General features: G+C 41.4%; 1 protein-coding gene across 1 annotated transcript; it reads left to right on the forward strand.

Annotated features, from left to right (window-relative positions):
- Positions 1 to 1,181: 1,181 nt before the first annotated feature.
- On the forward strand, positions 1,182 to 4,684 carry LOC311505942 (cell division cycle-associated protein 4). Its single transcript, XM_084569771.1, has 2 exons — positions 1,182 to 1,284; positions 2,187 to 4,684. The coding sequence occupies exon 2, from the start codon at positions 2,191 to 2,193 to the stop codon at positions 2,932 to 2,934; it is 744 nt and encodes a 247-aa protein (XP_084425897.1). The 5' UTR covers positions 1,182 to 1,284; positions 2,187 to 2,190; the 3' UTR covers positions 2,935 to 4,684.
- Positions 4,685 to 14,754: the final 10,070 nt, after the last annotated feature.

Below are 14,754 nucleotides of genomic sequence, written 5' to 3' on the forward strand. Positions count from 1 at the left end.
AGAAACACGATACAAACCAGAACTAAATGTGTTCTACATTGTCTACAATTGTCTCTACAAAGACCATTTAACCCATATGAGATCAGGACTGTTGTATTTTAATAGTTTACTTGTTCAATCTTTCATAATAAGATACAATTTTGTATATTTATAAAGGAAGTTTCCCCACAATTCTGTTTTTCGGGCACTTCCCCAACTAATAATGAAGCCCTTTTCTTGTCTGAAGACAGGAGAATATAATACTCCTCAAACGGTTTTAACCGGTAACTGGATAAGAAAAATGCGGGTGCCACTTTTTCCTGAGTAACACTAAGACAATTTCCATCTTTCTTTGCTTGATTCCCTTGACTCAAACAAAGATGGCGACAGGACAAGGAAGCAGCCGCCATTTTCTGGCGCATCTTGGTGCCGTTCTGTTAATAAATGTGTGTTTAAAAGCCGCCCACACAAGACTGGAGAAACAGAACTATGTGTCCTTTGTTTGAATTCTTATTTTACATACTCCTCCGTACATAATTGACTTTAAGTCTATTAAATTATAACGGCGATAAAGTCCATAAAATCTATTTGTCAGGGATGATGGCACGTTAACCTACATGACTGGAAATATACATAGAAATGTGCAAATCAGTTTTACTACTTTTCCTGCTAAATTAGTTATTAGCACTGTAATGTGACAAATGTAGAAAAAAGAAGTTCTGGTTGCATTTTAACTTCAAATAGCGAGTAAATGTGTCATAAATTATTGTTAAGTAATCATTTTAACGCTTTTTTATGTCTTTACACTGGTATTGATACTCCAGTTTCACTTTAAACATGATTTTATCATATATTATGCTCAGCTTTTAAGGGCAAACTGAGCTCCTTTCATTACAAACTCACTTTTCCGGCGCTCACGTGTGCTGTGGGCCGGCGTCTGAGTTTCACGAGCCGCTCTTGAACGCGGCGGCAGCTCGCAGCAGGAACAAGCCGCCGCACATTCGCTGCCCCGTGAGTGGCGGAGGCGGAGGCTTGATGAGCGGCCGCACGGACCAATCCCCTCCCGGGGCCCCGTGAGCTCCGGTGCTACCCCCTCCTTCCTTCCTTCCTTCCTCTGCCGTCCCTCCCTCCTCTCTCTCTCTCTCTCCCCGGCGGCTCCGCCTCCTCCCCCAGCCGCTCTGCTCTGGATGGACTATACATTCCTCATACTCCGGGTCTTGATAGCAGAGGAACGACGGAACGAAAACGAGCCGAGGACACGACGGATTCTTAACCACCTCATGACACTTTCCAAGGGCACGACAGGTTGGTTTATTCAACTGTATTAATTAATCTTTTTTTAAAATAACTCGAGCTTGCCTTTTAAACTCGAGTTTCGCTTTTTTTCCCACTGAAGTCCGGGGACCGTGAAGGGGTTCAGGCTGTTCTTAGGGGTCCTGAGATAATCAAGTAGGTTAGAGTGAGAATATAGTCGAAATTAATTCGCCTAAATAGAAGAAATAAGTTATTTAAACGTGGATTTGTCTTTATTTTCGTGCTGTATTGAGTTAGACTGAGCAGCTTCTTCAAAAAGGGTCAGAAATTCTCAAAATTTGACTTAATTTGAACTAATCTTTAACATTTAACATTTGACAGACGGAGATCCACGGGTATCTAAGTCATGTCTGAGAGGATGAGTAAAGTCTGTCAGCCTGCAGGAGTGTCTGGCAGTGACTCACAGCAGCTGAAATATTCACTTACCAAATAACACGTTCCTCCGTGTAAACTGCAGTTCTGCTTTTATTGTTGATGTTACGCACGTTTCTTTCGAGAAAGGTGTAGCGGGAGAGAAGGCAGGTCTGCGCTGCTCGGTGCTCTCACATAAAGTGGTTTATAACACGGCAATGCAGCCTGATGCACCTGGTCTCAGAGGCTGTTGTCAAAAAGTTTGAGGAAAGGTCTTGACCTGAGACAGATTTAATCGGTTTCATTCTTTCTGTACGCGCAGAATTGAAAGCAAAAACAGAATTATCAGGTAAATGAGGTGTATATGAAGGGTAAATTCAATCATTAGATCCAGTCAGTGTCTTATTTAAGGCATTATCTTAGTTGCAAAGTGACTAACCGAACTTCTAGCGAACTACCTGTGGTGTTTTGTCATTAAAATAGAAAGATATTAGCCTTAAATCCAACTCTTTGTAACTGGAGATGTCCTTGCATCAATCCAGGTCAATGTTGGGTCGCGGTGTGAAGCGGAAGTGGAGCTGCCTGGAGGAGCTGGAGGCGGAGGTGATGGAGGAGAAGCAGCAGAACGGCGAGGAGGAAAGAGGAGATGAACTTCTCCAGACCAAACCCGACATGAGCCACCTGCAGCAGCGCCAGCGGGTGCTCGGCCTCTGCCTGGAGAAGCTCCAGCGCTACCAGGCCGGGATGGAGCTCAGCCTGCGTCGCTCCGTGCTGCTCATCAACACTCTCAGGCAGATCCAGGAGGAGATGAGGAGTGACGGCGCGAGAACCCTCAACGGGGTGCATCCCGACTCCTGTCTCCTCAGGGACGACTTCAGGGAGGACTTATCGGTTACCTGCCCCGGGTGTGCGGAGGGCGATGAAGAAGCCCCGTCTCCACCTCTGTCCCCAGAGTTCCCCTCTCAGGAGGTAAACAATTCCCCAGACCAGCAGAAACCTCCGCCTGCTGCGACCATCACTACTTTTAGCGATGCAGTAAACGCCATGGGCTACCTCAGCGACCTCGCCCTGGACGATATCTTTGACGACATCGACACGTCGATGTACGAGACTTCAGATCTGCCTTCCGCCTGGGCGTCGGGCTCTTTGTGGCCCGTCAGCGTGTCACTGTGGCCGGACGAGGACGTGAAACTACGCCCGGGCAGCCACTCCTCAGGTGGAAGCCTCCAGTCGTGTCTCATGGACCTGAACGAGCTGGACCACATCATGGAGATCCTGGTCAAGTCCTGATCACAGAGACAAACTTCTGGACAATTACTGCACTTGGATAATCAAGGAATCGGCCGATTGAAATTAGATTTTTAAGGCTCCATCTGACAGTTTGGTTCAGGATGAGTTAGAAGGTGGAATAAAACACTAACTGTTATGCACATACCTCTATTAGGAGGGACCAGTCGACAGCTGCACGTGACTAAATCTTCATAAACCTCCCATGGGGTTAGTCGACAAACAACTAGCTCTGATTCATTGTTTAGATTTAAAAAAAAAAAACGATTCATCAGTTAAACAATTAGCTTACTAAGAAAGCAGCTTTTGAACTGCAGACGTCGCAGTTTTCTTACTATTTCCAAACATTTTATAGACAAATCTATTCATCGGTGAATCTTTTTTAATCACAGCTTTAAAGCATTTCATTATGAATTCACAAAAAGATCAGTTTCTCCTTTTGCAGATTCAGATCAGCCGTCTCTTACTGCTAATGTGCAGTAAGAGCAGAGGCGTCTCGACAGGGAAGCGTTATAGTGGACGCAAGATGAATCTTCTTTATTTCAGTAAAACTGTAGATGCAGATGGAGCCGTGAAAATCTTTTATTTATTCATCCCCTCTCCTGTTTTCTCTAAGTCTAAGCAGCGGCAGCTCTCAGGAAGAACTCAGGAAGAAGGAACCTGAGCCGCCGTGGTCTGTTAGATCAGGCCCGGGTTGATTATTAATTGAAAACCCTTCAATTACTCAAGAGGGCGTGCTTCAGCCGGCCGGTGGGGGCAAAGGCCTTGGGTTTGTTTTCAGTATTAGGACTGAACGGCTCTTTTTGCACCACCTCGGACATTTAAAATTAAAATACCTGTCTATATATTTATTTTAAAGGAGTTCCAAAGCAAGAAAATGATTCTTGTTCATGAATGAAGAATCCACCACAAAACATAACTTGTCCTTTCTACGTAGAGTCTATTGTTGGGTGTGAGTGTAACTTATGATTTTGAGTGCACACGCTTCTGTGTGCGCGTGAAATAACAGTTTGTTTTGTTTGTTTTTTTTTCCTCTCGAGGCAGCTTGTATTTACGGTAAATCCAACCTGTCATGAAGGCAGCAGAAAACATGTATTTTAAATAGCAATGTAATCCCAGTCTGGTTGTGACCGAGGAGCCGATCGCCTTCGAGTCAACGTTTGGGCTTTGCCATGTCCCAAAAATTGTAAATTGACAGCGGACGCCTGTGTATTTTTATGGCCTTGATGGTATGAATTTTATTACTGCTTTGCTGGGAGTTGTTTTTTTAAAAGAAAAATAGACAGTTTTATATGTGTTTCTACCTGAAATTGACCTCCTGTCTAGTAGAAGAGATATAAATGAGTGAAAGGCTGCATGAATCTGATGCTCGACCTTCGCTGTTTGTGTTCTACTCCTGTTCTACCTCCTGTTTGTTGCTGGTTTACCTCGACACTCCTGTTTAACTCCTGGTGAGCCTGACAGAAATCATTTTAAACTGAAAATCCGACCAGATTAATCCATCTCTACTTCTTCTCTACAACGTGCCTTACTACTGGATCTTTATTTTGTGGCTGCTTGAGCTTCATCGATTACAAACCTACGATGAGGTGTGTTATGTAAAACCTGTCCTTTGCTTCTTCTCTCTTCTTGGCCTTTTTTTTATTTTTTCTCTCCTCTGTGCTCAGTGAGTACTAGAAGCACATGAGCTTAATGTATCCTGACAAGCTGACAGCGAACTCGCTGAGGGAGGAGGTGGCAGTGAGGGCCAGGAGGGAGAAATAAGAGGAGGAGGAGGAGGAGGAGGAGGGTGGGAGGAAGCAGAATGCGTCACTAGTTCAGTAGGAGGAGTTTGGAGCTTGTTTTGCCCGGACTCAAACCACCGACCAATCACGAGACGTACGAGAAGCTGCTCCGACAACAACTTGTTTTCGCTCCTCTGTTCAGACACGCGACGTGAATCGGTCGGATTTCAGAAATCAAAACACATAAACTTTTACACACTAAGCAGGAAGTTGAAGTGTTATTTATACTTGTATGAAAGTAGGGTATGTAAAGCACAAGCTGTGTGTCTTTGTATATGATATAACTGTAACTGAAGGCTGTGTTCGCTGGGTAATAAGATGAAAATTTATGATGTATTGTATTTTTTTGTGGAATATTTTATAGATTTTATCCGATAAATAAATAAAGTACAAATACTAAACCCTCTTTGTTCCTCTTTATGTCACATTAGAATAGAATAAGACTATTTGTCCCCACAGGGACACTACAAAAAAAGGTTAGAAAAAACTTTATAAATGTATAATACATCAAAGCTGCACCAAGCTGAGTGAATAACAGCTGAGTGAAAAAACAAAGCGAGTAGAGTTCAGTGGAAAGAATGAAAGCGGTTGAATAAACAACATGGAGATCCTGAATATCACATATAATGGCAGCTCCAAAAGGAGCATTGCTCTTCGGAAAACAAATACTGCACAGAACTGACACGACAAATAAATAAAACACAAGAGAAATATGTGTATTCTTGAATTATATATTTCCTGAGATACAGAGATATGTTGACCAGAGTGGTTCTTTAGTTGCGGAGGTGTTAGCGGTGTTGAGGCAACGTCCTGCAGACCTGACTTGAGTGTTATTATCTTAAAGAACGATCTCTGAGCTCTCAGAAAACATGTCTTTTACTGCAGAGCAGCCATGGATACACGAGGAGGTATTAGTCAATACATGAGCGACTGCATGTGCTTTATGGACATGCGCTTTTCTTTTTTTTTTTTTTTGTGCAAGCCACTGGATTCTTTCACCCAAAGTGTTGCCTCCCAGGCGCAACAGCCTGCCAACCCTTTGACTACTTAAACCGAACTGGATCAAATCAGATAAATGAGCCAATATTACATATCTGTGAGTTCCAAAAGTAAGTGAAGTTTTCTTGCTGTGACCCTCTAATGCAACAATAACAGGAACCAAACTGTCTACAGTGGCTTGGCCGCTTCAGTTCTGAGATGTTGGTGGGTTTTCCTCACATGAACCGCTTGCTTCAGGTTGTGTCACAACGTCTCCACTGGATTAAAGTCAGGACTTTGACTTGGCCGGTCTAAAACGTTCATTTCATTCTTTTGCTGAATGACTTGTTGACTGTTCTCGGGCTTGTTGTCTTAATGCATGACCCAGTTTCTCTTCATATTCAGGTCAGGCACTGATGTTTACTTTAGAATTAACTGGTGTGATTCAGAATCCATTTACGACACAGTCTCAACACGTGCTCCCAAATAATTAAATCCCTGTTCACATCTGGACATTAATGGGTCATTATAGCACCACTCACTGGGGAATCAGTTTCCTCCAATTCCAGGCTGAGTATCCGGTCGTTTTCCGATATTTTAAAACAGAAGTACCCACATGAAAAATTGCCTTATTGCCGTTGTTTCAGCTTGTTTTTTGCTTCTTCACATCTAATCTGAAGTCTGTAAATAGCAGAATATTTTGGTGGCGTACACATGGCCTGTGAGACTGAGCTGAGGGCAGGATTTCCCTTTTTAACTGTTTACCAAAGGAGGCAGAGGAGTCAAATGGAAGCAAAGACTGCCCCCTGGCGGCCGCTTGCCAGAAAGCCAGATATGTGTGTGTGTGTGTGTGTGTGTGTGTATAGTGAGCATGACGGTGCACATTAAAAAGAATATGTTCAGCAGTGTTTGTTGATGCTGTAGTCTGGTGTTTCTGCAGCGCCAGCGCTAAAACACGGTGTCACTTACAGGCAACTCAATCCCCGCGCAATGATTCAGTTTCTCCTCTTCGCCATTACGAGCAACAGAGGCTCTGACAATGAGCGACCAGGGTTCACGGGAACGCCTCTTAATCACCAGCTCTAATCTCACGTTCCACCTTTGGCTCTGCAGCGTTACAGATCAATACTAAATCTAAAATACCTCTGTTAAAAAAAAACACTAATATCAAGGTACACAATTAGCAGCATTTAAAAGGCGCATTGTCACAAATAAGAATCAGTAGAAACGGAAAAAGTCTCACAAGGTTCAGTTAATTCTTAAGAGTAAATACTAACCTTGTATTTAACTATTAATCTATTAGTTAAAAGACTTTTGAGAAGATTAGAAGACTATTGTTAACACAGGAAAAGGAAATATCTGGTATGTCATGGTATGTCCAAAAAACAAAGCTAAAACAAAGCTTTGCTTCCACTCTGGACACCTTCAAATCTGTCTCTAAAAAGTTAAGTCTGGACGTTTCTGACCGCGATGTGAAGTTAAGAGAACCACTAACTGTGGAGTAACACGGCTCCACCCAGATTAATGTCAAGAAATCCCTCTAATTGCAGGTGAGTGTCTGGTTGTGAGTTTCAGGAGAGCAACACCCACGGAAGTCCCTGAATCACAAGTCTGAAATCTGAAGCAAAGGACGTTCTAATAAAATGATAAAAATGCAGTAGGAGTCCAAAGATTGCATGACTTTAAAGTTCAACATAGTGCAAGAATAAGAGCTTTGGCAGTAGTAAACCAATAATTTATCGGTTATTCAATGCGACATTGGCTGAAAATACTGTTTCCGATTCAGGTGGTAGGTGTTTTAATGTCTGCCAGAGGGTGACAGTTCAAAAAGAGTTCTTAATAATAACCTAAACTTCCCAATTAGAACTAAAGAAACCGCTTGGATCTTCTTTAGTTGCTTTTATTTTAGTTTTTCGGACATGAATGGATTTGAAAACTGGAGGAGAGCATGCTATTTTTTCCCCCTCTCGCTGTTTCCCTTTGTGGGTCTGATTTCACCCGAGAGAATGAGACACGAGTGGAGGTGCAGAAGTTGTAGAGAGGAATTCAGGGAGTGGCAACGTGAGGAGGAGCAACACGTGCGCTGCTGCACACAAGCACAAGCTAATACGACCATTTCAAGAGACCAGGAGAGCGTGTCCGACTGCCGCACCTACCTATCTATCGATCTATATATGATGACGCTGCACATTAGTAGCAGTTGGACGTGGAGGTTTGGTGGCGGTATAAATGTCTGCAGAGTGCTGCGGTGTGTCAGTCTGGGTTTAATGTTTCTCTGCAGGCAGACATCGGGCTGCTGCTGCTGCTGCTGCGGCGCAGTAAAAACCGGGCTTTGGCTCAGAAAGCCTCAGTCGAGCAGGCTGACTCAGCACACAGTCACTGAACAAACAAGCTCTGCTGCTGCAAAACAATGGGACGGATCGAAGGGGGACTGATGGACGGGTCGACCCGGCAGCACCAGGAGAGACGTTAGCGCCAGACAGGCATGTTTTAATGTACAGGAGAACATGTTTCGCAGTGTATCTGATGTGTGAGCTGTAAAAACAGGGATGCAGCTGATACCGTGTGGATTTTAACAGCTCATATACACTTACACCGATCAGCCACAACATTAAAACCACTGACAGGAGCAGTAAATAACACTGACCATCTTGTGACAATTCAATGTTCTGCTGGGAAACTTCTGGACCTGGCATTCATTCATGTGGATGTTACTTAGACATGTAGCACCCACCTAGACTACATTTACTACATTTTAATAAGGTTTAAACCCTTTAACTTGTGATAGATGGATAAAGAGTAACTATCATGATGTCAAACAGCAGGGCACACATAAAAACCAATCAGGGAACAAGTGTACAGTATCTGTATGTGACACAGGAATTAAGAAGTCACTGAAATCTTGTGACTCTCTGACTTATGCACCGGTTTTGTCTTCTTTCCTGGTAAAGACGTGATATGGGAATGTGTCTGAAAACCGACGTGACCCTGAGGAACAAATTCCTTCTCGTCTGATTACCTATAAGTGATTTACCAGCTCCTCTAGACACCGTGGCGATCCGAGTGCAGGTCGGAGATGTGACCCTGAACTCTCGCGCTGCCGTACAAATGGATTTGACCGGGGATCTTCCGATAAAATAGCTTCACATTCATTTTTTCCACGGGGGAAACAAATTAGCTGCTGGTATGTTGTTTTTTTCTTGACCGACCCCGCTGACTGACTGGGAGACAGAGACGGAGCTCAGGCCGCGGTGATTTGTGAGAACGAGGCGTTCTTGGAAAGGTTTGGACGCCCAGATCACGTGGAGTGGCTAATTGAGAGGGGAAATAAGGGGAAGCTAGTGACCGGGACACTGGGACAAACCCGCCGCCAGATTTTACATCTCTGGATCTGACTTGATGCATTTTTAAAACCTTACACACAGAAACTGATTACTTCAATAATTTGTCACATGTAATTGAATTTTGTTGAACAAGAATCAGGACTTACTATGAAGTGGTACTCATGATACTCGTGTTGATGGTGATAAAAAAAAATTTTGATTACTTTATTTTCAGAATTAACCCAAAAATCCCCCAAAGTTTAATTCTTCATTAGTTGATTTGTTTTTGATTGAATTAACGTGATTACCAGCAGTGGAAGGTCAAGGGTCACTTTTACGTATTTGAGGTCATTTCTATTTTATTTATTTTTATTTTCCACAGACAAAAGTATAGATAGACTATATAGAAATTCCAATTTAACTGTTTACATGGACGCTAAAAATAAAATGACCTGATCAGATTTGTGTTTACATCAAAACGTCAGTCACTATAGAGCTTTATAGACAGAGTGGCTATGCTTTCTGATGGAAATAGAACAGAAAAAGAAGATTTTTGACAAGTGACAACCCTGAACTGATTCAGTAGGAGAACGTTGCTGTCCACGTGGACTCCAGCTTGGCTCATCTTTTCAAACAGCTGGTAGTTTTTCTACCTCCATGTTTCTGTCTCTCCTGGAAACTCTTCACCAGAGTGGAGCAAACATGATTTATTCCAACCAGAGAGAAACCAGCACATCAAGAGTTTACATGCTAAGAATTTCCTGATAAATTCACTGGATTATCAAAGGTTTACACCATCCCCTCTCAATCTGACTGAAAACTGTCTGATCTGGTCTGTTCTGATTCAGGTGGTTACACGAGATGTTTGTATTGTGATTACTTATGTGATATAGAGAGCTGAAGTCCCGCCCCTTCTACTTCCGGGCCATGGGACCTATCTTTCGAAAAAATATGAACGGCAGTCTACGGCGAAAGATAAATTATTTTCTGGTCCCGAGCGACTTGTGCCTTGGATTATACATATGTTGTTTTTCAGAATAAAAAATTATTTTACATGTCAAGAATGTCACAGTTTGTCGCAAGATAGTTAAGTAAAACGCTATGGAAAATACGTAATTAAACGAACTACAAGTCCCGCATGCTGGCGCGTACAGAACCGACCAAAACTCCCTTCGTGTAACTACAGCTCTCGACATGACCCGATTTATAATGATTTTCACCTCGTTTGATGCTTCTGCCTACGTCCTGGAAGAAGACGGTAAAGCTCAACAAGGAGACAGCCATAGTTCTCTAGTTACGTACATTGTTCGAGACGAGAGATGTAGTTCACTGAGCAATCTCATACAAAACCTAATGTTGTTCAGTTTATTTACGTCAAATAATTTATCTCTAGACGTGAAAAATTATCTTTTAAATTCACACACATCATATGTGAAATTCATGCCACAATTCGAACGGGACCAAAAAATAATTATGATCTCTCCATAGACTGCCGTTCATATTTTTTCGAAAGATAGGTCCCATGAACCGGAAGTAGAGGGGCGGGACTTCGGCTCTCTATTAGCGTCCATGTAAACTTTTTATTGTGTCACCAAATTTTGCTGCTAATACTTCATTTCAAAATATCAAAATATAAGCCTCGGAACACGCCATTTGGATTTCATTATCACGTTAATTACTTAGCGTGTCTCAACCCGCAAATACCTCTGCCTCTCAATTGGATAATCCAACAACCAATCAGAGCCATTTTGTTGTAAACTAATTCAACCCCACGGCGCTCAGATGACGTGTCTAACTCCGTCGCTGTTACTCTTCTATCCAGCGCCACATAAGCCCCGCCCAGACGATTTGATTGGCCCGGCAGATCTTTGCTGGATCACATTCAGTTCCCAACGGAGAGACTCCAGACCAACTTTCTTCCACAGAAAAATTGTGGTCTGGGACGTTTGTCTGGCTACCAGGAGAGAGGGATTGAACATTAGTGATTTTGAGTAAAATTTTACTTATGTATTTTACTTAAACATTTATATTTGTATTTAAATAAAAGGTCTGGATAATTCTACCAGAAGACTAATAGAAGATAAGTTATTTGATGTAAGTGACTATAAAATGTGACATAACTGAATAGCTAGATATAAAATGTCAGAGCTTAAGGCGACGTCTTCTTTTGTCTGACCATTCAGTTCAAAGACATTTAAAACAAAAAAACAGCAAATCTTATGAGCAAAGAATGAATAAATTAAATAATTTTATGAGAATTAATTATTTGATTAACTGTTTCAGCTCCAGATCATTTGATGTTTTCTAAAATAAATCAACCTTAGGGTTGAAGGATTTCTGCAGCTTATACGATGAGAGCCAAAGAAATGAAGTTATTTGGTTTCCACATGATAACTGATGATAATAATAATGATAATAAAAAAAATAATAATAATGATGATGATGACGTTGGGAATCCTTGTCTGGAAGTCCCTGAACAAGAGTGACACTGTGCCGCATGCCTACAAGGTTCAATCTAATTTCCCACAAATGAACAATAATTGTGAGTAATTAAAGGCAGAGTAGAAGCTATTAGTCGTGTCTCCACATGCAGATGAGACACATGCATCGGGCAGATTTGCTTTTCACCAGAACATTCTACATGGAGTTCCGTCATGTGGTTAGCACATGAGGCGGCGGCAGATTTTTGGATGTTGTGATCACACTGATATCAGTTAAAGGCCTCTCAGTTAGTTTTAAATCACTTTTTAATCTGTAAACTAGATTTACCTGATCTTTTAAGCCATCTCACACAATCTATTTTTACAGTATTGATCTGTATTAGCCTGGAAGTCAGACCAATTTCCCCATCCGCAAATTCTTTGTGCCAGAAAGTTGGACTGGAGCCTCTCCGTTGAGAACTGATTGTCCTCCTGCAAAGATCTCATCTGAGTGCTGTTGAGTGGAATTTGTTTAAAACAAAATGCCAATGATTGGCTGTTGAACTATCCAATTGGGTGCAGGGGACTCACACTCTCATATTGTGATAAGAATTGAACAGTTGAGGGAATCATTCTACCTAGAATGAGTACATAATATCTTTAGGTGTAGTTAAATATTCCACATCACAAAGTAAGGGCGGTATACTGGCGTCCTGTACTGTACAAAGCAGAGATTCGCCCAGAGAACTGACAACCACAGGTTATCCACAAGGCCGGCGTCCTTAAAGGTGAAGTCTGGGCCGGAAAAACAGTTTATAAAGCTGGTGACAGATGTCAGTTAGCCAAAACGTACATCAAAAATGACAAAAACAAACAAAAATGGAACTGGTTTGGCCTTAAATCATCGGACACAGCACAAAAGAGAAATAATCAAATACCCTGAAGCCCTGAAGGTTTGGCCTTCTACAATCACGCTGGGAAATTAACTCAGATTTTTTCCCTTAAGTAAAAGCTATCTTATGTAATTACATTAAAATAATATAATATTGCTTACATTATATTATTAGACTATAATGGAGTAATGGATTCATTTATTACTTTTATGATGCAGTTTGTAAAGTTTGGACTACTTCTAACGACTGTATTTACTGATGTGTAGCTTGACCTAAAATGTACATAGTTTACCACTTAATTCATATTTTGTATTAGTAAAATAAGAGTAGAATAACTAGTAACTAGAAATGTCAAGGTTTAGTTACTGCCCAAATCTTAACTGCCTTCTTAGCAGCAATAAACTCCATCCACAGCCTGTACTCTGTACTTATTAACCTCCATTAAGAGGCAGACAACTCCTCCCAAAACACACTCCCACTCATCCCTCATTATCAGGTTTTGAAACAGATGAACTCCACATGAAAAGGTCTGATGCAACATGAGCATCCAGTCTTATCCTCTAACCACCGAACAGGTTACTCAAACCCACGTACAGACACAAATTCCCGATGTCTGATGTCTGGAGAGACAAATTAGCTGAGATGAACCACAAACCTCAATTATGAACATTATTTCACATGTATTTTATTTATCCTGAGGAAACGCCCTGGGTTTCAAAATCACAGCAATTAATGTGGCTTTCAGGAACAACACTGGAACCACAGACAACATTACCTCTGTGTGTGCAGAGATCTCAACAGAAACTTTTTGTTTTGCAACCTGACAACGGTTGGCTAAGCTAAAAGTCAGTATACATTTTAAATTATTAGATAAATAATTTCATATTCAACACAACTGTAAAGACATTTTGCCAAACAGAGAAGTTTTGGTTTGTGTGAGCAACAACATGAATGATCCTATTATACTTGGTAGGTTTTCATGTCCGTGACAAACGAAATCATACAGTATTCACGAAGGCATAATTCACGAGTGGAATGCTAATCAGAAATGTGCTGTATCCCTCTTACACAACTCAGCAGTGTTTGTATTTCAACATAGCTGACAGACGAACAAATCAAATCAAGGACCATTAGAACGCAGCACGGTTAACATATCTCAAATTAACGGTGACATCTGTCTAGAACACTTATAAAACACATTGTCAGGATGATGACAAAATAAAAACATGTTAAAAATCCCAACATGCGCAATGTATGTCTCAAAGGGTGGAGGAAGGTGGAGTATAACAACAACAGCAGTGATAGTATTGACGGTTAAACTAGCAGTGACCGATGTGGTTACTTTAACCCATTTTAAAGCTGGACTTGAGACCATTGGTCCATGTGTGCTACAACCCAATCAAAGTCTCAATTCTAAAACTGTGCACAAAAAGAAAAACCCCTGGTTAAAAATAAAGCGAGTATTTTCGGCATGAATACATCACTGTAAGATACAATGGTGTCATCAGCAAAGAACATGTTTTTTGAAGTCAAAATAGCAACAGGACAGTTTGCATCCACATTAGAAGCTCTGTTAGGCTGGGCCTTGGCACAACACTGCTGTGAGCCAAGTACTAGTGGTTCGTTTTAAGAACCAGTACCGGCAACTGTAATATTTTAACACTAGTTTAACTATAAATTAGCACTAAACACAAAGTGGAGCAAAGGAGAGTGGACAAATAAAAATATTTCACAGTATTATGGTGCGAGAAGAAAGGTTAGGAGCTACCAAAGTTTCATGAAGGAAACGTAAATGTCTCTATATCACATTTTTGAGTTTAATAGTTGCCAAGACATCATGTTGGGTCTACAGGAAAATCAGCCAGTAGACGAAAACATCAACGGCAATCCTTCAAATGACTGTTCAGATATGTCAGTGTGGTCCAGACTGGATTAACCTTCAGACTGACTTCACGTTGAGCTGCTTAAAAATAAAATAAATTTTATTTGTTGCCAAGTTGTCACAGATTCTAACGGTTTGCTGTTTAACTTGTGCAAGTGAATTAAAATCAGTGTGACTCCAGCGAAGCGTATGGATCGCTCACAGTCTCATCCATGCACATTCCTACTGAATCATCCAGAACGAAAAATGTACAAGAAAAAACGGTATGAAGTCTGTGGAATCTGTCCGCATGCTTAGTTCTTTTGTCCGTCCGTGTTGTGTGAATATTGAGCTTCTCTTGGAGCTGAAACTAACTCAGACTTGCACAGATTTCCTGATATTTTCACGGCACATCAGTCGCAACGAATCCTTTTAACACTGCTTCACAACCGCTCCAAAGCTTTTAAATTGCGTAACTGTTTTTTGTTATCTTGTTTGTGTTTCTGAAGTCAGACTGAATCTAATCAATTTTCAACGCAAATAGCAAAAAGTTATGCTTTTTAT

This window comes from Chelon labrosus (assembly GCF_963514085.1).
Source record: "Chelon labrosus genome assembly, chromosome: 20".
NCBI classification, from domain to species: Eukaryota; Metazoa; Chordata; class Actinopteri; order Mugiliformes; family Mugilidae; genus Chelon; species Chelon labrosus.